Source organism: Eriocheir sinensis, chromosome 8 (genome assembly GCF_024679095.1).
Source record: "Eriocheir sinensis breed Jianghai 21 chromosome 8, ASM2467909v1, whole genome shotgun sequence".
NCBI classification, from domain to species: domain Eukaryota; kingdom Metazoa; phylum Arthropoda; class Malacostraca; order Decapoda; family Varunidae; genus Eriocheir; species Eriocheir sinensis.
Window position 1 is genome coordinate 3,248,353 of NC_066516.1, and position 27,995 is coordinate 3,276,347.

Below are 27,995 nucleotides of genomic sequence, written 5' to 3' on the forward strand. Positions count from 1 at the left end.
CCCTCACTACCACACTGCACTGAACACACCACTGCACTGCACACAACACTGAGTCACTGCACTGATGGCGTAGTACGGCTCCTCCACAGTTTACTCCACGGGGTCGCGGCGTCCTCATATCTTGTGTCTCCTCCGTCACTTCCACTCGATCCACTGCCTTCTGTGTCTTCTTGTATCGTCCTCTGGATCCTTGCAGTTGTGGGGAAGGGTACAGACGATGAATAACTGTAGGTCCTTTACTTGGAGAGTAAACAGAGGCAGGACAGCGATAATCCTTTACAGAGGGGAAGTGCCCAGCTGACTGCGTGCCTAAGGCGAGTTAGGCGACGCGGGAACTGAGCTGAGTTGCCATGTAGGCACTAACTAAACGTACATTTCTTGTTTCCTAATACGTAAAACTGTGGACTTCACTATCCTACAGTTATCATTCATTTTACGTAAAGATTTCAACCTAAAGTTACGCAAATTTGCCATTTTTTACACAACGTTTTCAAAGTGCACGCATGGTGCTATTTTATATAAGTTACCTTGAATCCTCGACCAAATCACTCTAGAGACACTCCTGCCTGCTTGTATGCACTAAAACTTGAAGATTTCGTCCTGTTTCCACTTAAATTCGGAGTAAGAACGCAGTGTGTTTGAGTTGTCGCAGTGAAAGTCGCCATAACAATCGGCCCCTTACGCGAAGCCAGCGCGCCAAGACTGAAGAGATTTCCCGTCAACTAGTTGTGAAGTCTATGGTAAAGCATAAATGCCCGCTTGGAAAGAGTGATCACAAAGTGTTACAAGTAGAAATGAACAGTAATTGTGTAGAAGTGTTTGAAGAAAAGCATAACGTGAAAAAGAGAAATTACTTTACGTAAAGTTAGGTATGAGGAACTTAAAATCTTTTTTTCAGAAATAAGAACTGGGCAGTAATAAAAGAGGTTAAGAGTGTACAAGACAAATATAATTGCTTTCTTGAAAGTTATAATGAAGGAGTTAGAGGATATGTACCATATTATGAAATAAAGAAAACATGAAACAAAGAATGGTTTAACAAGAAATGTATGGATGCTAAAAAGGTGAGAGATAAAGCATGGAATAAGTATAAAAGAAGGAAAAAAGTTGGAAAGTTTCGTTTAGTCGGCGCAACATCTGTGGTCATATGCCGGAGAGAGACAGAAGGGGAAGGAATTACAGGAGAAGGGAACTGATCCCAGGAGACAGGACACAGCCCCCGCGATTAATACCTGGTACCCATTCACTGCTGGGTGGACAGGGGCATAAGGTATCGGAAAAGCCGCCCAAATTTTTCCACTCCGCCCGGGAATCGAACCCGGGCTTTCTCGGTTGTGAGCTGAGTGTGCTAACCACTGCACAACGAAGCCCCCGAGATATTAAAGAAGGAGAAATGTAAGAAATAGATAAATACAAACAGGTGAGAAATGAATATACACAAGTGAGGAGAGAATAAAAAAAAAAAACTGAAAAAAACATAGTGGGAAAATGTAAAGATAAACCAAAACTATTCTATAATATGTAAACAGAAAACTGAAGAAAAGAGAAAGTATTACAGTGATAAAAGAAAATGACACAACTTATGATAAGGACAAGGAAATTAGTGGCGATGAAAATAAATTTTCAAAAAGTGTTCACACAAGAAACTGAACCTCAAACAGAAGAAAGATAGAATGGAGTTAAAGGAATGAAGAAGATAAGAGTGGATAAAGAAGAGTTGAGATGGAAGAAAAGCCATGGGACCAGATGATATATCAGGACAAGTGATAAAAGTGCAATGAAGAATTGATAGAGCCAATTTATGATATTATCAGTTTTTTTTTTTTTTTACAACATAGGAGGCAGCTCAAGGGCACACAAAAAAAGAAAACAATAATAAAAAAAAGCCCGCTACTCGCTGTTCCTAAAGTAAAACAAAAGAGGTGGCCGAAAGGAAGATCAAATACAGGAGGAGAGGTGTCCTGATACCTTCCTTTTGAAAGAGTTCAAGTCGTAGGCAGGAGGAAATACAGATGAAGGAAGATTGTTCCAGAATTTACCAGCGTGAGGGATGAAAGAGTGAAGATGCTGGTTAACTCTTGCATAAGGGGTTTGGACATTATAGGGATGAGCACAAGTTGTTCATTAGAGTCTGGAACGGTGCCGAGAGAATGGAAAATAGCAAACATTATACCAATTTATAAGAGCGGGAACAGACATGAGCCATTAAATTGTAGACCAGTCTCACTCACAAGTGTACGTAATCTGTAAAATGTGTGAAAGAATTATAAAAAAAACAATGGGTTGAACATCTGGAAAGAGAAAAATTAATAAATGAGAGCCAGTTTGAATTTAGGCAAGGAAAGTCGTGTGTCACAAATTTGATTTGTTTTTACTCGAGAATAATAGATACAGTACAAAAAAGAGATGGAGGGATGTACTGGATATACCAAGACCTGAAAAAAGCTTTTGATAAAGTGCCTCATAATAGACTATTGTGGATATTAGAGTATAGAGAAGGACTGGGAGGCAGTATGAAAACCTGGATGAGGGAGTATCTGGTAGGAAGAGAAATGAGAACAGTGGCAAGAGATGAAAAATCGGAATGGAGAGAAGTGAAAAGTGGAGTGCTGCAGGGATCTGTACTCACACCAATAATGTTCTTGATTTATATCAACGACATGCCAGAAAGAGAAGGAAAATGTAGAGAAAGAGGTGGTCAAAGCTTTAAAGAAAAACGAAGAGTTAGTAAGAGATGTGGCAGATAAGAAAAAGAGTGTAATAATATTTGGCATGAGGAGAAGAATATAACGTACAAACCAAAAAGGGAAAAGGAAAAACTAAAATCAGTGAAGGACTTACTTAAGACCTTGAATGATGAAAAACTACAAAACCTTGAGGAGGAGGTAGAAGAGATTGTTATGCTGGGTCCTTAAATCGGACGAAAAACGAGACCAGTGAAATTAAAACTAAAATCCCAGAAGGTAACATAGGAAATGCTGTATAGAACAACCAAATTAAGGGAAGTACAGCACCTTCCCGAGTTTCGCGCTTGCTTTGTTCCGAAGGTATAGCCCTAAACTCGAGGATCGCGAAACTTGGGGTATTGAAAAGATAGAATAAGCGCTTATTTGTTCCGAACCGTGAAGAAGCTTGGACATCTATAGATCGGGAGACAGGACTATCTGAGCTTGAGCTCAGTCCCTGTATCCGCAGTGCAGTATGGGTAGTCATCGAGTTACGACGTACATGACTTACGACCGCTTGCACTTACGACTTACGACTTAGATCATCCTCCAATTCTGATGCTGAAACTACTTTTTCTTATAGTTTTACATGTGTTTCAAATTCATGTGACATTTGTTTTTTCTCACAAATCACTTTTTTTGTTCTTCCCCCTCCCTTCCCCCTCAAAATGTAGTGATTTCTGAAAGAAAATTTACCAGATAAAGGTTTCGTCCTCGCACTAAGTAAAATTGATTAGAAAAATAAGCATAAGCCCTCACAGGACAATGAGGACAATGGACTCTGCCACCGCCAGTACCAACACTTGCGTTGTTATCACTGTTGTCGGTGGGGGCAGAGTTGCCGTCCTCATTGTTTTGTGAGGGCTCAATGCTATTTTTTCATCATTTCTACTAATTGGAAGGATGAAACTTTAATTTCTGTTGAGTTTTTCTTTGTTTACTATTAATAAGCATTATTTGTTTTGCAGAAATCACCAGTTTTTTAAAGGAGTGGGGGGGGACAAAACTAGATCTGCAAGAAAAAAAAAGTCAGATTATTCCCCAGAACAAGAATGTTTTATTCTATAATACACTTAGGATTTCAGCTTACCTGCAATCCTGGCACAAGCATAGTAGTCACCAATACTTTCAATCATCGACGCAATCACCCCTGCCATCATTCCCAAAACGCCAGCTACTGACACAGTGGGAAGCCCCCACTGACCTGTAAGAAGAGTTTGCATATAAGCAAGTTTAATGTAACAATAATTGGTATTAGTGGTCCTTCTTTTGTATTTTTTATTTACATATGAGGCGTATATTGTAAAAGGGGCGAACTGCCATTTATATAGTTTTTAGAAAAAATATCTGTATCTCTGCTATTTATTGGTTGATTTCAGTATTTTATGAGTTAATGAAAAGCTTGAAAAAAAAAAGCATTCGACTACATAAAGAAAATTATCATGATATCAAGAATTAGCCTTCCTTTCCGGGTGAAAACATAGATTGTTGGAGCTACGTGTTCAGAAATTCTAGGTTTTGGGACACTTTCCTTTTGTATTTGACTATTTATGGATTGGCTGTGATGCTTTTAGTCACTAAAGATAACTTTCATCAAGGGATATTTGATTTTGTAAAAGAAAAATAACGCAAAGTGTAAAAAATAGAACCTCATTTTGTCTAATAAAAAAAAAAAAAAGGTCAGTTCCTCCATGGTTTATGTTCATAATAAAGGTACAGAATGATGCTAACTGCGTGACGTCACTGCCACGGGAGTAGAAAACGATCACCCAATTGGCTAAGCCCACGGGCGAGTTTGACAGAAAAATCACGCAACTTTAGCTTCAAGAATCATCCCCTCTAAGGTCGTCTTTTCCTTAGCTTGCCTCACTACATGATGCGGCAAGAATTCAGCTATCAGAAGCTGCCAAAAACTCAATGCCGCCCGATTGATGGTGCCGGCTTTGCTTCTCTGCCTGTTGTTTCTGGTGTTCCTCAGGCCAGTGTCCTTGGACCTTTATTTTTTAACATTTTTATTTCTGACTTGGGCATTAACCTCGAAAATAAGCTCATTTCTTATGCTGATGATACAACTCTATACTCCTCTGTTCACTCTCCTAGCAACAGAGGTGAAGTTGCTGCATCTCTGAATAGGGACTTGGCAATGATCACCGTTTGGTGTCAACTTTGGGGCATAAAGCTTAATGCTAATAAAACGCATTCCATTACCGTCAGTAGATCCCGTACCTTGAATCCGCCTCATCCTTGTTTGCCTTTTTTTGGTGAACAGATTAAGGATGTTTCTAGTATTCGTTTGTTGGGAGTCACTCTTGCTTCTAAACTGACATTTGAGAAGCACATCCGTTCCATGTATTCCACTATTGCACAGAAGACAGGCTTACTTCGTAAGTGCTTCAAAATATTTGCTTGTGACTCAACTGTAATCAATTTTTTTATGCATTCATTTTGCCCCACTTTGAGTATTGTGCTCCTGTTTGGATGTCTGCTGCCAATCGCCATTTAAAGTTACTTGACAGAGCTATCAACTCAATCAAATCTAATTCTTCGGCACTTGTTCTTGATCTTGATCATCGGCTTCAAGTTGGTGCCCTTAGCATTTTATTTAGGGTTTTTACGAATAATCGGCATCCCTTACACAATACTTTGCCTAATCATTTTACTCCTGCCCGGGTCACGAGGTTTGCTCTTAGTCAAAACGATCTTGCTTTTAATCCTATGAATTTTTGTACGACACAATTCCCACGATGTTTTCTTTCGTCGTCGACAAGTTTATGGAATCAGTTACCCAATGAGATTGTCCTTTCTGCAAACATTTCTACATTTAAGTCTCGTGTGAATGTCTTTTTGAAACAGTAATTTTATTATTCCTCCTTTTGGCTTTGACTGGCCAGTTTCTTAACTATTCGTTGCCTTTGTTTTTCTCCAGTACCTTTTGGTATTTTGTGTGGTTCAACTTGTTGTATCTGCACCCTGAAGGGAGGCTTTGGTAGCTTATCAGTGATAGTTATCATAATAATAATAATAATAATAATAATAATAATAATAATAATAATAATAATAATAATAATAATAATAATAATAATAATAATAATAATAATAATTTGGTTTGGTCACCCCTTTTACACTATACGCCTTATACGTATAAGAAGTGCACATGAAAACTGGTCTGCTATTCCACATCTTCCTGTCTACAGAAGATAATCACTTTACAACCCAAGTGTACCCTTTTCCAGACAACTTACTTGACTACTTAGTTGACCACTTATTAAAAATGTGTAAGAAACTTTAGAAATGCGTCCAAAAGGATGCATTTAATGAGACCAATGTAAATGGTCGAAAGTATGGTACTCAATACATGTGCATAATTTTGTTCTAATGCCAGTATACACAACAGCTTTACAGATGCTTTATGAACTGTAAAAATGTCAAATGAGAAAAGTTTGAAGTGCAAGGTGAAGAAAATACATGGGGAGTTAATGTATTAAAATTGGCCACAGATAACCTCATGACACAGTGGGTAAGGGAAAAGATGAGATTTAGAGAAGATGAACCAGCAAGATTGGACTTAATTTTCACTAAAGGAACATACTTGTTAAGTGAAGTGCAACAAGAGTGCCCACTGGGAAAAACTTTGACCATAAAGTATTACTAATAGAAACTGACGAAGAATGTGAAGAGATTGGATTAGAGAACCATAAAGAGAAAAGAAGAAATTACAATAAAACAAGGTTGGAACTATAAATTGGTCGGAAATGAAAAAGCTGAAAAGTACAACAAAATATGACTACTTCCTTATAACTTACAATACTCTCACGAGTTTCGCACTTGGTTCGTTCCGAAGGTCTAGCGCTAAAATCGAGGATCGCGAAACTCGGGGTATTGAAAACAATGAAAAAGCGCAAATTGATTCCGATCCTTGGAGAAACTGACTTTTTTTTCGACTTAACTCCCTTATTATCGCAAAATACGTATCTTGGTAAAACGAACAAAATGGGAAGTAAGAACGGGTTGTTTTAAAGCCGCAGTTGAAGGCGACTGCCTTACCATTGGCTGGCAGTTTTGAAAACATGCTTGTGATTCGCTGTGAGTCCAATGACGTTGACCTTGACAATCTCTCTCTCTCTCTCTCTCTCTCTCTCTCTCTCTCTCTCTCTCTCTCTCTCTCTCTCTCTCTCTCTCTCTCTCTCTCTCTCTCTCTCTCTCTCTCTCTCTCTCTCTCTCTCTCTCTCTCTCTCTCTCTCTCTCTCTCTCTCTGCATCTAAGAGAGAGAGAGAGAGAGAGAGAGAGAGAGAGAGAGAGAGAGAGTCAAAGAGGAAGAGACAGGCAGACAGAGAGGTAAGAAAGAGAGGCAGAAAGAGAGGTCACTTGTCTGTAAACAAAGCAGTCGCCCAGTATCCACGTGGCGTCGTCTACTAAAGTAAGGGCTCCGCGGCTTGTGCCGCCGTTACCCAAGTTTTGGACTTGTAGCTGCAGTTAAATGTAAGGAAGAAGCGGTTGTGGGCACGATTATGGGCATCAAAGACGGGAGGACAGGAGTGTTTACCCAAACCTTGTCAGAGAACTTGGAAAATTTTCAGAACATCACTCGTGGGACACTTTTGGACGAACCTATTTTTTCTGGTAGTTTTCGGTGTCTTATGAAATAATCTGCTAACTATTTCTGTTGCAAATCATTAAATCACTAATATAATGATCGACTTTTTAATGCCTGTTGTACGAGCACCCGCCGCCGCAGATACAAAACAGCTCGCAAAGAGGTTCAACTTGCTTACTGTTTCCATATTTCACTCACCGGTCACAAAGACCATAAGTGGACAAACTAGAACAAAACCAGGCAAATTAATTATTTTTGTGCTGTGTATTCCCCTAGGGCGCATGCGTGGTGGACAGCAGACCAACTTATTTCAACGAGGAGATTATTTCTCGCAACACCGGCCAGCATAATGGATCGCTGCCGTCATGTCCGGTCCTCCGACAGGAACATAACACCGGGAGTCCATCTACAATTTTTATAGACTGGAGAAAAAAAGTTTTTTGGACTGTGGTTGCACAGCACGGGGTGTTCTTTTCTTGTCAATCAAATAGCAAACAAAGCAGCTCTGCCAGTCCACTTTATGAGTCTCTTGGTGGGTCATCTTCCACTGCTCCTCACTCCTCAGCCACTGCCGTCGTCTGTTTGTTTACATGCAGCCGCGCGGTACCCACGTATCCACGCTCGTACCCACAACCGTTTTCCATTCGTACGGATAACCGACAACTCGCTCCCGGTTGGGCATACGGGCAATCGGGGTTGTCCGTAGCCCCAATGGTTTGATGAAAACGGCCAGTGTGACACCACCTTCTCAGGCAGCGCACATGATGCCGACAGTGGGTAGACGTGGCCCATATATGTAAAAGCAGCGCGAAACTCGGGGCAGTAATGGGCGAAAGTCAGGATGATGAGAATTTAGGACTAAGCGCGAAACTCGAGGATCGCGAAACTCGGATAGCGTGGTACTGTATCATGAAGTTTAAGTAAAGTGGGTACCCTACTATGTGATAAAGAGGGAAAAAACAGTGGTTTAATACAAAATGTCTGGAAGCAAAGAAAAAGAAAGATAAAGCATGGAGAAACTTAAAAGGGAGAAGGAATGCTATAAATAGAGAAAGCTGTAGATAAGCTAGAAATGATTATACTAAAGTGAGGAGAGAAGAAGAAAAAAGTTTGAAAATAATAGAATAGAAAAATGTGAGGAGGACCCAAAACTTTTTTATAGACTTATAAATAAGAAATTAAAGAAAAATAAGCTGTGACTACGATCAAAGTGGGCGACAGAATCCATGAGAATGCAAAGGAAATCTGTGAAATATTAAATGAAACCTTTCAGAAAGAACTTGCCCAAGAGACAGAATTTCAAGAGAGAAACGAGAGAGAAGTGTCAAAAGAATGGAAAACATAAGTCCCAAGTGCGACTTGTATACAGATGATTTCGGTGGTTTCTGGACCTATTTTAACTTCCGAAACTTTTAACTACAGTCTAGTCAAAATCATTACCCCTCCTCCTATTCCGTCCTTCTTTTCTATACACCTTGTAGTTATATTTTTCCCAGTTGTGTTTCTGTATTTTCCATTAATTTTGTTTCTGTATACACATTATATCTGAATTTTCCTTAATTAAATAATCTCCCAACTCCAATCTTATTGACGTTAATCCATCAATTTTTGTATAGGTTAATATCAGTCTGTATGTTCTCCACTTCACTTCCCTTTATGTTTTGATAATTGTTCTTCTCCTGATCCACCACTTCATTATATGGTTGTTTCAAACTCTCCCAAAAAGTTCTTCTCTTTCTTCCTCTGATCTTTCTTCATTTTTCTGTTTTGCTTCATTTAAAAATCCCTTCAGCTTATGTCTTTCTTCAATGCTCATTTTTTATATTTTTTATGTGTCATTTTATATTGTTCTGTGTCTAAGTTTCCAATCTTTACTCAAAACCTCTTCTGCTGCTGTCTGTGATTTCAGTTCAGTATCAGTTTCAGTGGTCTATTGTTTCCTTTTTCATAACAACCTAGTCTCATTACATCATCAGTTTTCTCTGACAGTCTTCCTGACTTGTTCAGTCTTGCCAATTTCCCTCACCACTCTCATTTCATGGGGCTCCCTTTGGTTCCTAATTGAAGGTTTTTCTTCCCTAAGGCCATTACGTATAACCACACACCTTTTCTTCTCAGCCTGGCAGGCACCTCCCATCTCCTTTATTGTATTTTTATACAATATTAAACCTACAACTCATTACTATCAACTGAATTGAAGTAAACAATGGATGTATTCCCTTGTCGCATTGATTACCAAGAATTTGTCTGTATATTACCTTATCAACCATCATATTTTCATTAGATAGAAAGTGATACATTTTGTGGTACATGTTTAAAATTTAGTGGTACGAATGGTACTTTTTCAGTGCAACATGCGGTACAATTTTTTGTACCGTGCCGTGTGAGACGCACACCCAGAAAAGTTGGAGTTGCCGGTTGCCCCCCCTGCCGGCAGTGGACGTCCACGGACTTGGGGCGGATGTCTATTCACCTTCCATTTGTCATCCACAAGTATCCGCTCTATCCGTCTACAGTCCTTTGGTCGTCCGAGGTGGAATAAATGAGAAATTCGGAATCGCTCCATTAGATTTATATTTTACGGTAAACATACAGATGATTTTGACTATAAGTTTTTTGATAGAAGGAATTTTGAACGGCCGGACATAATGGACACTTGGTGGATACTAGTCCTTTCACCTTCCATTCATCATCCACAGGTGTCCGCTCTATCCGTTTACAGTCCTTTGTACGTCCGAGGCGGATAATAGAGAAATGTGGATTTACTGCATTAAAATTTATACTTTACGGTAAACATAAATATGATATTGACTATGAAATTGTTGATAGAAGAAATTTGGAATGACCGGACATGATGGACACTTGGTGGATACTAGTCCTTTCACCTTCCATTCATCATCCACAGGTGTCCGCTCTATCCGTTTACAGTCCTTTGTACGTCCGAGGCGGATAGTAGAGAAATGTGGACTTAATAAAATTTATACTTTACGGTAAACATACATATGATATTGACGTACTATGAAAATGTTGATAGAAGAAATTTGGAATGGCCGGACATGATGGACTCTTGGTGGACGCTAGTCCTTGCAGCATCTTTACAGCGTTTGCATTGTCTGCGGCCGACGGTGTCGACATGTACGAACAAGGGACGGATATCGAGGGAAGGTGGGTACGTGGGAACCACAGAGTTTTTATGCCATCGTCCAACAAGGTTTGGCGTGAGGTGGATGAATACTATGGTAGCGACTTAAGAATTACATGCAGTTTACCTACCCAGAACATCAATCTTGAAAAAAGAAAAGAAAAAAAAAGGTTATGAAATAACGATACGTGTTCTGTAACTATAATATATGCCTGACAATGGTCGGTCCAATCTCTCTCTCTCTCTCTCTCTCTCTCTCTCTCTCTCTCTCTCTCTATCTATCACACACACACACACACACACACACACACACACATGCATGGTTTCAGACCTACCCAGAGATAGGCAAATAATGAGCTCTGAGCTCGCTGCCGTGGGGTGGTGTCTGGCTGTCTCGACAGAGGCTGCAGCAGATCCAAGGCGAATTACACACACACACTCACACACGAAAAAACAATAAAAAGGAGACGAGAGAGAGAGAGAGAGAGAGAGAGAGAGAGAGAGAGAGAGAGAGAGAGAGAGAGAGAGAATATTTGGTCTGGATGTGGAATGTGAGGATCCAGGTCTGGATGAGCCGAAAGGAAAACGGGATAAAACAGAACGAGCAATTTAAACTAAAATACATATTCTCATGCCTATAGTGACGTCATCTGATTTGCGCTATTCCAAGGCTACCTCCACTGAAGTAGTCAACATTAATTTGGCTATTCCCACGTCCAACAGTCGCCCGACCCGGAAATGCGAAACGCCAAAATCGAAACCTAATCCTGCTATCGCAGGATTGATAAAGTCAACTGACAAGAACCAACAAGGAGTCTCCAATCATTGAGTTACCAATTGGCATCATTTGCGGAATGACTCGCAGCTCGCAGCAATACTGACTACGCCCACATCACGCCCACGAAGGGGGTGAATAAAGTAGCATAGGACACTCGCCGGGTGCAAGAGAACACCCATACAAAATTTCAAGAAAATCGGTGCAGTAGTGTGGCTGTGCATTACCACGCCCACCCACGCCCACGGGGGGGGGGGGGGGAATAAGGTAGCCTAGAACACTCCCCGAAAACGTATTCGTGAGTTTGGAAGAGACAAGAAGTGAAGGAGAGAGAGAGAGAGAGAGAGAGAGAGAGAGAGAGAGAGAGAGAGAGAGAGAGAGAGAGAGAGAGAGAGAGAGAGAGAGAGAGAGAGAAGGGCAGGGTGGGGGTAGAGGAAGAGGAGAGGATGTCCCCCAACAGGAGGCTGTGTACGTACTACATAGATACGTGTGTGGAAGAGAAAGGGGAGTGATATAGTTGGAAGGTAAGGCAGCGGGGGAGGAGGAAGGAGGAGGGAAAGCCCCTGACTCAGTGTTGCGCTGCCTGCCATAATTATGGAATTCTGCCATAATTTGGCACGCGTTTGCCATCTGCCATTATTTTTGAGGGAAAAATGTTAAGTAGGTAGTGATTCATGTTTGCCTATGGACGGGAAAGGAATGACCGCGCCACCGCGACCTTCCTGACATCCGGCGGGGTTGCTGGCGTCACCCATCTAAGCCAGTCATAACAAGGGGGCCCCATGGGTGAGCCATGCAGCTCTCTCTCTCTCTCTCTCTCTCTCTCTCTCTCTCTCTCTCTCTCTCTCTCTCTCCTTCACTTATTGTCTCTTCCAAATTCACAAATACGTTTTCGATCAAAATAATGGTATTCTACCACTATGTCGCGTTCACCGAATTCATAATTTATTATATACATAAATAATGCATTGAGAGAGAGAGAGAGAGAGAGAGAGAGAGAGAGAGAGAGAGAGAGAGAGAGAGAGAGAGAGAGAGAGAGAGAGAGAGAGAGAGAGAGAGATGGGATATGGGAGCAGAAGAGGTGTGTGTGTGTGTGTGTGTGTGTGTGTGTGTGTGTGTGTGTGTGTGTGTGTATTTACCTAGTTGTGATTTACGCGAGGGAGTAATCTCATGGCCCGTCTCTACAACAGCAGTAACTGCGTTATTCAATCTTACTACTACTACTGTACTATGTATGATGTATATTTCCTATGTATTGATATATATTCATCACGTGGTTTATCCCACCACGTGTTCTCTAGCTAAGCCTCGCCTTGCCACACCTGGGTCACCTCACCTCACTTTAATGACCTCCCTTGAGATTGCATCCTCGCCCTACCCTAATTCCTTCCCATATGCCTTCCTCCCTCCATCGGGGCAGAACTCACCCAGCATTCACGGAGAGCGTATCACCTCTCCTCTCTCGGAACCTGTATATACTTGTACATATTTATCCACGAAGTATATTTACGGAACTAAGGCAGCGACTTCAACACTACTACACAATACTGTGGCCCCCCCAACACTATTAAATTGGAGGCAACAGCATCTTTTTGTGACAATAAAGAAAAATATAGTTTTAATCAGTTTCAATTCCAATAATTATCAAAGTGAGCTAGATATTATTATTATTATTATTATTATTATTATTATTATTATTATTATTATTATTATTATTATTATTATTATTATTATTATTATTATTATTATTTGCATTATGTCAACAAACTTTGTAGCATGACTGCAACTGGAATTGGTGTCTAACCTTTAAGAGGTCTCATCAATATAAAACTTTAGTTGATAAAGTATTCCCATTATGAAATAAACTATAAGTGAAATATTTTTACTTTTTGTTATATTTTAAGTGGAATATCTTATACTTTATTTTATTTACGGATGTAGTGGATGAGTTTCTAGTGATTGGAATACAAATACCAGTTGTAAGTTAAATGTTATCGACTAACAACCTAAAAACATAGATTATGATTTACACAGACTACATGCTGAAACTATAGCTTATACAGTAAAAATTTAAAATAAATTACACGGTTAGCCTAGACCTTGACTGATCAGGGATTAGTGGATATTGCGGATATTCCAGACAAAGGCGGATGTACCGGATCCTAGACGGATCCGTCATCAGGCGGACGTTGAGGCAGCTAGGTGGAAACATACGCATACGGCTGTTGTGGACGCTAGAAGGATCCGGGAACAGGCGGATAGTGCGGCCGCTAGGCGGATTCAGACTCAGGAGGATATTCCGGATTCTAGACGGATTAAGAGACAGGCGGACATTGTGGACAAAGGATGGATAATGTGGACAAAAAAAGGTCCCGTCCGTACCGTCCACATTTGTCGAATCATGTCCGCACAGGTTGGGAGTATGGGCAACTGCAGTTGGGCGTACAGGCAACCACAGTTGTCCGTAGCCCCAACGGTTGCAGGAAAATGGACGGTGTGACCCCGCCTCATGGCAGCGAGGCCGCTGATTGGGTGAACGCCGTCAATGACGTCATCGAATTACAAGCGTGTTTTCAGTTCTGTCAGCCAATCATAAGGCAGCCGCCTTCAGCTGCGGCTTCAAAACGATCCGTTTTTTCAAGGTATGTATTTTGAGATAACAAGGGAGTAAAGTGGAAAAAAAGTCAGCTTCTCCACTGGCCGGAACAAATAAGCGACGCCGATAAAAAGTGTTTTTAAGGGGAGCAGTAGATACCTACAGATCTTCAACGCCTCTGTGTGTCTGTTACCTAACCTCTGCTGATGTTAAAGTTGGACTGAATGTACAAACTAAACACATCCCTGAGAGGTGTATTATGTGCGTGCTAAACACTGCATGGGTTAATTAAGGGAGCTCTTAGATGGAGGTGTAAAAATGTCTGTAATTAGAGTTGTTGTGTTTTCCCTCCGACTGACATGGCTCTGGTGGGATTAGATTATATATATTTTCATTCATATGACAGAGAGGAAGTAAGGTTAAATTACCATCAGAATTCCCAAATTTGTTGGATAGAATGTGTCAATCCTTGAAAGAATAAATTACTTTACTGAGTACACAGCTGTGGCACTAACCTGGGTAAGGAACTCTGAACCATGGCGAATCACCAATGAGGCCAAGGTTGAGGTCTGTGCGTGCCTTATTACCCTCCGGAAACACATCTGCAGCCGTGAGAATAGCGCAAAATCCCCAAGAAATAAGGATTGCCAGAAGAACCTGAACATAGAAAAAAATATAACAAATTAATTTGGTGCTCCATTTGGTAGAACCATATTTACTACCCTCCTGATTTCTTTGCTGCAGCTCTTGTCAAAAGTTATTGTCAAGCTAATTTTTCTATCCCTTCATTGTACAATTTATTATACTTACTAGGCTAGAATATAGAAAGATAATGCAGATGGAGCAATGCCTCCATTATTAATTTGCTATAAAACATTCCAATATTCAAATCTCTTGAATCATGGAAAGAAGGGTAAGTGATGAAAAACACCACCACAGTTGTTGCTTATTCTGAGTATGACATCCGTTAAAAGAACAGAATAACTATTGTATTTATTATTATGATAAAACGTTTATCAGTAACTACTCTGAATGAATAAAAATGGGAACCCAATAAGAGAGGTGGCACAAAATAAAAAAACATTCACACAAAAAAAAATCCATAAAATCTAATAGTTAACTGTGAACTGGGAGGGAGTGAGGTTGGATGCTACTGGTTAATAATATATTTATGAGTATATAGATCACTAAACAGAATAAGCAAGAAAAATATATTTATAAAGAAACATTTCATGTAAGTAAATAAAAAAAAAGGCACAGCAAAACAGAGGCACTACATCAGCAAGGGCTTAAGGCGATTACTAATATTTGTCAAACCCATACTGCTGACACTAGAAATTATCGTTTTTAATCTGCTTTCGTTATAAACATTGCATTTTCTTGTTACCCACAACTAATGGTTAAAAAATAATATTGGAAGACCAACTAACACCATTGCAAGGAAAGGTATGATGGTGAGATGACATACCTAGTGTTCAGGTTTAGTATATCAAACACCATTACAAAGAAAGGTAGAGAGAAAATAGTATAGGGCATAGAGGCAGCTTCATCTGGCAAAGGTTTTCCTTTCAGCTAGTACTGACCAGAGTTAGCCAGAATTTGTTGGCAAGTTTTAGTAGAATGTATTTCCAAGGGGACCGGGGTGGCTGGAAATGGATACAACCAAGACGGATTCTTGTTTAAGATACTAATTAATGTGTCACTATGTCACACCAAATTTCATATATATGATATAATTAATTTAAAGGGTTGGTGAGGGCCTTCAGAGTGGTGTGGTAAGCGGCACCCGCATGCTGAACCAGCCTTGGGATTAACCTTCAAAGAACTCTGTGTCTGGACTCTTGGAACATGCTGAGCATCTTGGAGGATCTTGGATTGACTTACCTAGTGAATGAGCTCAAAAGACCGAAGGCAGATATAGTGGGGCTCTCTGAGACAAGGAGGCCTTAGAGAAGCGAGATCAGTAGTGAGGGGTACACTCACTACTGGTCCGGCATAAGCAATGATGCCTGTCCTAAGGGGGTAGCTATGGGCATCTCCAGCCAACTGCAGCCGTTTGTGGTTGAGGTTACTCTAGTTAATGAGCGTACAATGTGAGTGAGGCTGAAGTACACCCTGGGCTTGTTGCTTATTACTGTGTACACACCTACTGAGATGTGTGGAACTGAAGAGAAGGAGGTGTTGTATGTCAAACTCAACTCTGTATTAGACCAGTGATCCCCTCGGGACACAATCACTCTCTTTGGCAACTTCGATGCTACTACTGGCATTGACAGGGTCGACTATGAGCACCTAAGTCGTTTCTGGTACCAAGAACACCAATAGCTCTCCTCCTGAATTTTGCAATATCCAGGAGGTTGAAAATTGGAGTTTCTTGGTACAAGGGCCCCGAGTTCCACCACTGAATTTGGTGTAGTAATGCTAGAGGGGTGGCCAAGAAGATTGAACACATCCCTGTAAGCACTCATTGGAGGATCCTTCAGAACTGCAGCTAGGGTATTCTGAAGTGCCGAGTTCTTTGCAACTGATAACAGTTGTGCTGCCAAGCTTGCTCAGAATTGGGACCAATATAGAGCTCTGTCGAGTAGAACTAGAACTCTCCTGAATAGAGATAGAGACAGGTGGGACTGGGACAACTGGCCGCAGGCACCTAGCCGCCGAGCAACTCGCCGCGGCAAACTAGCCACGGCGAACTGACCGCCGCAGACAAATCTGTGATTGTGTTAATAAGACAAATCTTTTGATAACTGACTCAGGTCGGGATCCTAAGATACGACTCTCTTAATTTTTAATCATTATGCTATTTGGCAACCCTGAAAGGACCCGTTAACTTCCTCCGTTAACCCACATATTTATTTTTATTAAAAAAAAAATCGGGAAGTGACCTCGATAAGTCTGTGATAACTCTCTGATAGTTGTGATGGAAATTACTGTGTGTTGGGGAAGGTAGGAATGAAGAAAAACAAACCCTGGCCCTGGCATTTATTCCCATGGAATATATGACTGAAGCATTTGAAAAAACCTCGCTGATGAGCTGCCAGATAAACTTCAAGTGCTTCATGATTGGTTTGAGGACAACTATGTTGGCAGAAGAAACAGCAGGGGAGACGGCAGACGTGCTCCACTTTTTCTACACGAAATGTGGAAAGTTTTTAGTGACGAAGACAGGACAAACAATCACGCAGAAGCTGCTCATGGAAAACTGCAAAATGAACTTGGAACGCAACATCCTACTGTTTGGAAATTCATTGTTTGAAAAAAGTCCAATGTGGTAGAGACCTATATTCCGGGCAGCTGATCGCAGGGCAAGATCCACCTGTCAAGTTGAAGAAATACAGACAAGTAGATGAAAGAATTAAAGCAATTGTCAGTGCATTTGAGGGTAGAAATTATGTTGAATATCTTAGGGGACTTGCCCATAACTTTTCATAGATTTTTGCAGTTGAATTTTTTTTTTCTCAATTCCTTAATAAAGTAATTTTGAAATTTTAGCATTTTTGCATAAGTATTTTATATTTCTTTATTCTAATAAAGCACTCCATAAAGAAATTCTAACCCTCTTGTTTTATCAAACACAATTTTATCTATCAACAACAAAAAGTTGCATGCGGCGGCGAGTTGGCCGTGGCGACTAATTTTACTGCTAAATTTGGCGGCCAGTTTCCCGCGGCCAGTTAGTTTGCGGCTAGTTATCCTAAATCCAAGACAGGTATGTCAAGAGTCAAGAGGGCCATTTCAATGCAAATGACCTCTGAACAGCTTACTGAGCCCTGAAAAATCTCTGCTCTGAGCCTCCCTCTCAGATGAACATTACACAAACAGCAAATGGTTGCCTTGTGTCAGACATGGATGGGCAGAGGGGTCATTGGGCTGAGTACTTTAAGCAGTTGTACATGGTGTATCCCCTGAGCGAGTTTCCAGCTGCTGGGTTGCAAATAACAGATTCCGATCCACCCATTAATGAATGACCACCCTCTCTTGATGGGGTGAGAGAGGCTGCGATGGGGTTGAGGGATGGAAAAGAAGCTGGTATCTGTAACATAAGTGTGGAGCTGCTCAGAGCTGCAGGCGAGCCCTGATCTGCAGGCTGAATGTAGTTTTGAGCTGTATGGCAATCTGATACCATTCCTCCTGACTGGAAGAGGGGGCTGGTCATCCCTATCTGGAAAGGGAATGGATACCATCAGGACTCCAACAGCTACCATGGTATTACACTGCTCAAGGTGCCATGCAATGTGCTTGCCCATCTATCGTTCATGCATATTTGCAACCGGTTGCTGAAGCTACAGAAACCTGAGTAACCTGGGTTCATGCCTGGTAAGTCGACAACTCACCGTATTTCAGCACTTCATGTTCCTATAAAATGCTGATGTGAGTTTCAACAAGGACTGCTTACATCCTATGTCAGTCTTAAGAAAGAATTTGATTCAGTTCATCGCCAAGCACTCTGGATTCTCCTGTGACTTCACGTGAATCCTGCAAGGACCGTTGGGCCATTAACTGGCCTATCATCTGGGACCGAGTTCTGTGAAATGTTGGGGGGAGTGTGTTTTCCTTCTTTCCCGTTTATACAGGAGTGAGTGAGGCAGGGCTGTGTCCTTGCCACATCATTTTTCAACTTTTGTGTGGATTGGGTATTAGGCTAAGTGTTGGACCAGAGTCATTGTGAAACATCTGCTAACAATGCCAAGATCACTGAATTTGTTTCTGCCAATGATGCAGTAATCCTTATAGAGTTACTGAAGGTTCTGGCGATGGCTCTTGAGGCACTGCATAAGAAGAAGCCCTTGGGACTCAACTTGATATTGGCCAAGATCAAGGTACAGGTGTTTAGAGGATTGCTAGATGAAACAGTACAGTCTAGTCATGCATATGGGGAGGGGTTATGGGGAGGTGGTGGCTGGGTGATTAGTGTGACGGCGCCATGTCCAGGACGTCGCTGGGATTTGTTTCACGTAAAACCTGCTTCTTATATTAGCATTTACAATGCTCCCCTACTACCCAGCCGTCTAATCCAACATTCAAAAGAATTTCCATCGTATTCCACCCTTGGCAACCTCTGGCAACTCATGGCAACCCAGCCTTCCTCCGCTGTGACCGTCATTCTTTTTTGAGACGCACTATCTTGCGGACTCGAGTTTTCTACAGTGCTTTCTCGTGTTTACTGCCCAGTTGTCTCTCGTTTCTAGCCTTATAGCTGAGTTACCTCACTGCCAGGAGAGTTTGCTCTCACCGTCTCCTGTGTTTGTCAGGGTCGGCGAGGCTTCCCACGGCCAAGATGGCGTAAACGGGCAGGAGCAGTCTTGCCCTAACGGCCATGTTTCCAGCGCCGGTTCCCCACTTGTCTCTTCATCGCCTTCGTCTCATCATTCCTCGTCTTCACATTTCATCAGGAGAGTCTGTGCTTCTTCTGGTTTCAGGAGAGTTCTTGGGAGTGCCCACAAAGACCCACACATTGTATGTATTATCTGTTGTGATGGTTTCTGTGATGTAAACAACAGGTGTCACGAGTGTGCTGAGTGGAGTTCCCAGCTGGTTCTCAGTGCCCTTAAGTACCAGCATATCTTGCAGAAGAGGCAAGAGTATAAAGCTAAGAGGAAATCTTCCCTCTCTTCAGGGAATGTAAGGACTAGGACCAATCCCACCTCATTCCCTGCCTCGCATGACGCTTGTCACCCACTCCCTCGGGATCAGACAATGGTTCCGTGCATGGATCGCTGGGACCAGAGGTTTCAGTGTCCCAGATTCCTGGTTCTTCTAAGGATTCTCCCTAGGATATGTCTACCTTCTTCAAGGGGTTTGCTTTTTTCCTGGGTTTTCCTGAAGGCAGCCAACAAGATTCTCTCCCTGCCATGTTGTCTGTGATGGTGGCTAAGGAGGTAGAGAGTAGGTTAGCTGCTATAATACTGCCTCTCTTCCAGCTACCTCCTCACCCTCGGTTCAAAGTTCGGTACAGTCCACTACCAACCCCCTTCCCGGACTCGGCACAAGGCAGAGTGTGCAGTCACTCCTAGCTGAAGTGCAGGTGGAGGGTAACCGGAGGCAGAAGAGGTCCGGGAATGATTTAGGTTTAGCTCAGGCACCATCCTCCCTTGCTCCTTCAACGGGTAAACATTCTAGGCCACCCAAGGATGTTCCATGGAGGATCAACCGATCACATCCTGGGGTGGGGGGAGACCTGGCTCCACCACATCCAGGATCTCCTTCAGGACGTGATCAGGGCAGGGACAGGTGTGTATTTACAGATCGACACCCCCGCCCACAGGCCCTGGGTGAGGACCAGGCTGTGAGTCACCGGGGCATTCTGACTGAGGACTCGGTCAAGCCCACACAGCCAGAGGGGGGTGCAACGCATGGTGCAACGCATGCCAGGCATCATGCCCCCCCTCAATCCACAAGGCACACAGGAGCTCCAGGTCACACAGCCACTTCCTCCAGTGCCCCCTACCACCATGATCAGATCCAATCTGTCACCCCACATCCTCAATTTGCGACGCCAAGATCTTTGGTTGGACCACTAAAGTATCCTGGTCCACCACTTCCCCATTCTGGAATCCTGGGTCCATCTCAAGCTGCTTCCTCCATTGGGGCCCCTGAGGATCCCTGGGGAGATTTTTCGGAGGATGAATCTGGCGCAAGAGCCAATGCAGATGATGCAGTTTCCCCTCCAATCTTTCATACTATGATGGCCTACATTGCCCGCTGTTTTCCGGAGGCGCTTGGGTATGCGCAAATGGCTCACCGTCCAGCCCCACCAGGGGAAATCAGGCCTGTGGATGATAACCACATTAGATTTACCAGGGCACAGCCTATGGATTTCTCCCTAGATACTGCCACCAAGTCTCTTCTCTTTGCTACTGCGGGCTCCAGGCCATCCCTTACTCGTTACCCGTCCAACAGGTTCAGGAGGATCTACACTGTTAGTGGGCAGGAATTGGCAGGGAAAACACCCAAGCTAAACACTGACTTGGCTCTTGCCCTTACCACTAAGGGCAAGGAGCCTCAAGTGGTGGTCCTGCATGAAGATATGGTTCGCCTCGAAGGAGTTTTAGCGCGCCAACGCGAGGCACATAATTTTCTGTTTTGGAGTATTGGAGCATTCTATAAGCTCTTTTCTTCCTTACAACCTGGACAAGAGGACAAAAAAAGTTTGGAAAGTTTCGTTTAGTCGGCGCAACATCTGTGGTCATATGCCGGAGAGAGACAGAAGGGGAAGGAATTTAGGATAAGGGAACAGATCCCAGGAGACGGGACACAAACCCCGATTGATACCTGGTACCCATTCACTGCTGGGTGGACAGGGGCGTAGGGGCTGTAATGATAACAATGTAATAACAATCTGATGGGTTGTCGAAGTTGCTCATTTGTTAGCATTCCCTTACTACAAATCCTGACTGGCCAGTTGATGTGCAGCATACCCTGCGGTTCATCCTTCCTTTCTGGATGGCCAAGAAATGGGTACCTGGACCAACCTGGGGAAGGTTAATGTGGTAATCCGGATCTTACATTGGCCCTGTGTCGGTTTAATGGGTTCTCTCCTACCACAGGCTCAAAAGGTCAATGGGTTGGAAATGAACACTGCCACCACAAGCAGTCATAGTGTCCCAGCTTTACCTTTAACTTCCATTTCTGATTGGGTTTTAATTTTATGGTAAAGATGAGTATGGAATCATGGGATGAATAATGCTTTGTGTCAATGTGTTTGATCTCATACTTCATCCAGTAGGAATATGTGATTTATTATACCCTAAAAGTTGAGGGTGGCAGGCATGAGTCCTCTTCTGTAGCAGGGATATTTTTACATGTTCCTGGAAATTACTCATCTTCCATTATTAATTTCTCGGCTCTTCCTGAGTCTATAGCTTTCCTTTTAATAATATTACATTTATTCATCATTACTCTTTAATATACTTTTAAAGGGAAGTCTCTAGATCAAATGATAATGCCGTGGTGAAGTGGAGTTACTCTGCACACAGAAGGCCTGTGTTCGGGGTGGTGCAAGAACTGGCGTGGCGGGCTGTGACAAGTTGACAACTACTCATACAAGCTCCTTACTTTCCTTATCTTCTTGCAAAGAATCTGATGCAAGAAAATAAGAAAAGGCTGGGGACTCAGGGGATGAGTTGTGTATTAGCCTGGGATGCAAGCTGACACATACATACACATGGCAAGTTCAAATTGAGCCCACAATAGGAAGACCAGAAAAATCATCACCCATCCCTTAGGGTTAATAAATCTGCATAAGCCGGACATTAACCACAAGTCCCTCTGTGGTATAGTGGTTAGTTCACCTAGTTATGAATCTATGGGCCTAGATTCAAATCCTGGGCTGAGCAGTTGACACACAGCTCATTCAGCTGTTCATCTTCTCTTTTGGGAAGGTCAACAAATGGGTACCAGGAGAAACTTAGGGAAGGTAAACTGTGGTAATAACTTGTAGGATGCGCCCTATGTGTGTGCCCCTATTGATTGATTGACTGATATTGGTAAAATCACGGGCTAAATGGAAAAAGTTAAAGTTTTCTTGCTTACAAATATTTACAGAAATACTCCAAAAATCTAAGGGCTCATAAAGAGAAATACATTACACAGGTATATATTGGCTATACTATATCTCACTGGGAAGAGTTTGAAGATGTAGATCTTTGAGACAGTCCATCCTGAACTCTTCTTAAAAACAGATACAGGCACTGGGACTTCCTTTATGTACTGAGAAAACAGGATCAGCAAGGCTATGGTCCTGCAAGAAATAAATGTGAAAAATTACCAGAAATATTTTGGTATATACAATTAACTGAGGCAAATACTTTTCTGAATTCCAAAATCAAGTAGAACCATCAACCAATACAATAAAAAGTAGTATGGTTACAGTTAGGCACAGTTAGGTCATAACATAGATGAAATGAATAAATAAAAACTACAATTAACTCAAGTTACCAAGCTAATGATGAGATGAAAAGAAAAATAGAGCTAGAATGAGTGAGAAACCCTTTAAATATGTGAAATAAAAAATCTGGAAAGAGTAGAATGTAAAGAGTGTGGGATACAAGGTTATGCTTGGAAAGAAATAGTTGTACAATCTCATCTCAATAATTTTTTAATGAAATCACTTTGATTTAAACTAGAAACAAATATGAAGATAATAGCATTGTTTCCACATTGTAGGCAATCACCTAAAAATACTGTATAGTACTAATAATTTTAGGTGCATAATTCCGACAAAAAAAATGTAAAAGCTTATTGTCCAAAATATTCAAGCACACCAGTGTCATCAGTGACAGATTATTACTATTTTCCTTTTCCTATTCTTTTACAGCAAGAGAGGCAGTTCAAGGAAAAAAACAACAACTGCAAGGCGCTGCTCCAATAAAAGAAAAAAAAATGAGTGGCCAGAGGAGAAGTTGATTTTGGAGGAAGAGGTGTCTTGATACTCTCCTCTTGAAAGAATTCAAGTCATAGGCAGGAGACAATACAGACAGAAAGGCTGCTCCAGTTTAATAGTGGAAGGGGTAAAAGGATAAATTGCTGGGTAACTCTTGTATAATCCGAGAGCTGCGGGACCGTGTTAAAATAAAAGTCCCTCAGTGCGGCTTATTCTTGCCTCAAGACGATTATTTCAAATCGGTACTTTACCCATATCAATGGACTGGTTTCATGAATGTGCAGATGACAATTATTATTTTTTTCAATAAAACAGTGAATGTAATCGGTTATTTTAGTCATAAGATAAAGATGATAGCTACACATGACAAGTCTCTCAAGTCGTTACGGCTGGAAATACCGGGGTAGTTTATGCCTATATGGATAGCGGCAGCAGGTAAAGGCAATTAACAGATCTTTTTGGATGTAGCCGCCCAAGCAGGTATTCTGGGATTCTTTGAAGGGGTGAAGTTGTATGTTTGTTTGTCTATTTCTATGTGTGTGTGTGTCTGTCTGTCTGTCTGTGTGTGTGTGTGTGTGTGTGTGTGTGTGTGTGTGTGTGTGTGTGTGTGTGTGTGTGTGTGTGTGTGTGTGTGTGTGTGTGTGTGTGTGTGTGTGTGTGTGTGTGTGTGTGTGTGTGTGTGTGTGTGACTCTCTCTCTCTCTCTCTCTCTCTCTCTCTCTCTCTCTCTCTCTCTCTCTCTCTCTCTCTCTCTCTCTCTCTCTCTCTCTCTCTCTCTCTCTCTCTCTCTCTCTCTCACACACACACAGAGAGAGAGAGAGAGAGAGAGAGAGAGAGAGAGAGAGAGAGAGAGAGAGAGAGAGAGAGAGAGAGAGAGAGAGAGAGAGAGAGAGAGAGAGAGAGAGAGAGAGAGAGAGAGAGAGAGAGAGAGAGAGAGAGAGAGAGAGAGAATTCACACACAGAGAGAGAGAGAGAGAGAGAGAGAGAGAGAGAGAGAGAGAGAGAGAGAGAGAATTTACCGGAACGGGCGGGAGAGAGGGACTAGGGAACTAGATGTAACACATTGGCGCGCAGAAGTTATTTCAATAATAGAGTCGTCGATCACTGGAATAGACTCCCACCGTCAGTAGTTAGCGCACAGAGTATCAATAGCTTCAAGTCTTCATTGGATAAGTACTTCAGGGATATTAGATTTTACTGACCCTTTTCGTATGTTTCAGGCACACTGCAGCACGGCGCCAACCTGACGACTTAATGATTTCCCCCACAGCTTAGGTCACCAGTAGTGTAAGTTAAGGATAGTAATTTCCTCTTATTTCTCTCTTTACTGTAAAATTTCCATGTCCCTTTTTTCCTTAAAGGCACATGGTGTTCTCTTCTAACTATTTCCTGCCGGCACGTTGCCGGAGGGAGAGGTGGATGAGGAGGAGCCTTCATCTATTCTATCCTGTCCTACCACACGTAGATTACTAGTATTAGCGGTAGTAAACAGACACCCTCGCCATAGACCGCCAGGTCTTCTGGTGTCTTCTTCCTATGTACTCCTATGTAAAGAGGTTGCCATTCAAAGATTTATCCCCTTAAGGGAACCGGTCCTTTGCCGTAATGGCGGCCCGGAGCTTGAGTGTCGAGGCGATGCAGATCCTCGGGCGGGTGAAGGGGTCGCCTCCGCCGGCAGGCGTGCCGAGCGGAAGCACGGGCGCACTACGCAGCCCGTAGCTGGAACCGAGTGAGCAACTCAGCAGTCTATAACCGGCGGAAGGGCCGGCCGAGTTGCTCACTAGGGGTGGGCAGGTACCGGTACCAGTACCGGTACTAACGGTACCAGCTAAACGGTACGGTACCGGTACCAGATTGCTCGGTACCGGTACCAGTTGCTCGGATTTATTTATTGGATTTATTGATAATTCTTCATGTCCGATTTTTTTTTTAGGTTGCTAATAAATATTGTTATTGTTATTAGACTATGATCGAGTACAGCCATAATAACTATACATGCTATTTTTTTATCGAAAAAATAAATATTCACTTCATTCAGAGAGAGAGAGAGAGATCACCACTTAGTAAGTGGATATCTCGGTGATATGGGTAGTGGGTACTCGATCATAGTCTAATAACAATAACAATATATATTAGCGTTTTCTAAAGACTCGTGGGACTCACTAACTTTTAACCCAAGACTTCGTTTTCTTTTTACTTGCCACTGTTAAATTCGTATGACTCGTTAACTTTTAGAGAGAGATTTACATAGATTTACATAGAAAATCAGACCACACAGACCCCATGGTCCAGACTTGGTGGTCTGTCCTTAAACCTAAGTGATTTTACATTAATCAGAAGACTCCAAAACGTTGCATTTCTACTCTAGTTGATATTAAGTTGAAGGAAGTGACGGTCGAGCTTATTTTTGAAGGAGTCAATCGTGTTACACTGGACCACTGATGATGGGAGCTTATTCCATTCTCGCACTACATCGTTGGTGAAGAACCATTTGGTGCAGTCTGAATTTACTTGTCTACATCTGAGTTTTACGCCATTGTTCCTCGTGCGCAAAGTGTCATCGATCAGAAACAATGTTGATCTGTCTACATTCGTGAAACCATTAAGTATTTTAAAACATTCGATCAGTTTTCCTCGGAGGCGACGTTTCTCAAGAGAGAACATGTTAAGGGTAGAAAGCCTTTCTTCGTAGGATTTGTTGCGCAAGGAAGGGATAATTTTCGTTGCCCGACGCTGAACACCTTCTAATTTAGCAATATCCTTTGCATGGTGGGGAGACCAAACTGTACCGCATATTCCAAGTGGGGTCTGACTAAACTGTTGTAGAGCGGGAGTATTACATCTTTATTCTTAAATAAAGTTTCTTTTAATGAAGCCCAACATTCTGTTCGCTTTATTTGCTGCATCGATGCATTGCTGTGAGAATTTGAGGTTTGACGCGATTTTGACCCCCAAGTCCTTGACGCATTGAACGCTTTTGAGTTTAACGCCGCGCATTTCGTAATCAAACTTCTTATTCCTCGTTCCAACTTGAAGGACCTGGCACTTGTCTACGTTAAAGGGCATCTCCCATCTATCCGACCAAGCTGAAATTTTGTGCAAATCCTCTTGGAGGCTTTGCCTGTCTTCGTCAGTGAGAACCGAGTTACCAATCTTTGTGTCGTCTGCAAATTTACTAATGCGGTTATTGAGTCCAACATCCACGTCGTTGATGTAAATAATGAAGAGCACTGGGCCAAGAACCGAGCCCTGAGGGACGCCACTAGTGACCGGCGCCCACTCTGAGTTAAATCCGTCAATCACTACTCGTTGTTTTCTGTTGCTCAACCAATTCGCGATCCATTGGTTTACCTGACCGTCAATACCTATTTGCTTTAATTTGTAAAGTAATTTATGATGCTTTATCAAACGCTTTCTGAAATCAAGATAGACTACGTCCAGTGATTTGGTTACGTCATAAACAGTGAAGAGGTCGTTATAAAAGGTTAATAGATTTGACAGGCAGGATCTTTTTGTTTCGGAAGCCATGTTGTGAGTCCCCAATTAATGAGTGGCTTTCAGGTAACTCACAATTTTGTCTCTAATTAGGCCCTCAAGTAGCTTACCTACAACCGAAGTTAGACTAATGGGCCTGTAATTACCTGGTACTTTTTTGTCTCCTTTCTTAAAAATCGGTGTCACGTTAGCCTTTTTCCAATCTGAAGGGACAATGCCTTGTCGCAAGGACATATTGAATACGGTTGTGAGGGAGGAGAGTATTTCGCTCTTTGTTTCTTTCAGCAGAGTTGGATATACTTTATCAGGTCCAGGACTTTTATTTGTTTTAAGTGATTTGAGGGCTTTAAGGACTTCATCGGGTTTTATTTCAAAGTTAGACAATGCATGCTCGGGATTTACATTAGTACTGGTGTTGGTGGTGGTGGTGGAAGGACTGTTATTATTAAACACCGAGGAAAAGTAATTATTTAATAGGTTTGCAACGTGTTGGCTGTCAGTCACTAGTGCACCGTCGCTGTTTGTTAAAGGTCCAATTCCACTTCTGATCGCCTTTCTGTTGTTTATGTAACTGAAGAAGGATTTCGGATTATTTTTACAGTTGGCTGCAATATTTTCTTCATATCTACGCTTTGCCTGATGCACTAATCTTTTTACTCGTCGCCTAGCATCATTGTAAAGTCTAATGTTTTCGGGCGTGCTTTGGTCTTTCTTTAACCTGTAAGACAATTTTCTCTCCTTGACTGAGTGTTTAATTTCGCTATTAAACCACGGTGGACTTTTATTAGTGTTAATTCGCTTCTCGCACAAGGGTACAAATGTGTCCTGCTGAGTGAGTAAGTGATTTTTAAAGTTTAGCCAGGCGTCCTCTGCATTGCCGTCATCTGATAGTTGCATATCTATTAGTTTTCGTCAGTTTCTACGAAGTTGGCTCTTTTGAAATTGGGCACCTTAACTTTATTTTCAGTCACCGATGTTTGAGCTCTAATGTCAACGCGCACTAGTTTATGGTCGCAGGAACCGAGGTGTTCTCCTACCGTGACATTACTGACTAGGTTATCTTGGGTCGCTATAACAAGGTCAAGTATGTTATTTTGTCGAGTTGGTTCAAAAACCATTTGGCTTAGATAATTTTCCTCTAGAAATTCGATCATTCTATGGGACTCACCTTCTGTACCCGACAGTGTCGCCCAGTCGATATGGGGGAGGTTAAAGTCTCCTAGTATCAGTGAGTCGCTGTTATTAAGTGACTGCCTTAAGACGCTGTACATTTCAAGATCGCCATC

The 27,995-nt window shown here is 42.1% G+C and overlaps 1 protein-coding gene across 1 annotated transcript in view; it reads right to left on the reverse strand.

The window, feature by feature from the left end:
• The window catches only part of LOC126995330 (solute carrier family 23 member 1-like), a 50,743-nt gene that overhangs the window by 22,095 nt on the left and 653 nt on the right, over positions 1-27,995 (reverse strand). Inside the window, exons 2-4 of the mRNA XM_050854809.1 lie at positions 22,453-22,573; positions 14,349-14,490; positions 3,817-3,930 (exon numbers count right to left, since the gene is read on the reverse strand). Of these exons, the coding sequence (XP_050710766.1) occupies positions 3,817-3,930; positions 14,349-14,490; positions 22,453-22,573 (377 nt within the window). The remainder of the gene's footprint in view (positions 1-3,816; positions 3,931-14,348; positions 14,491-22,452; positions 22,574-27,995) is intronic.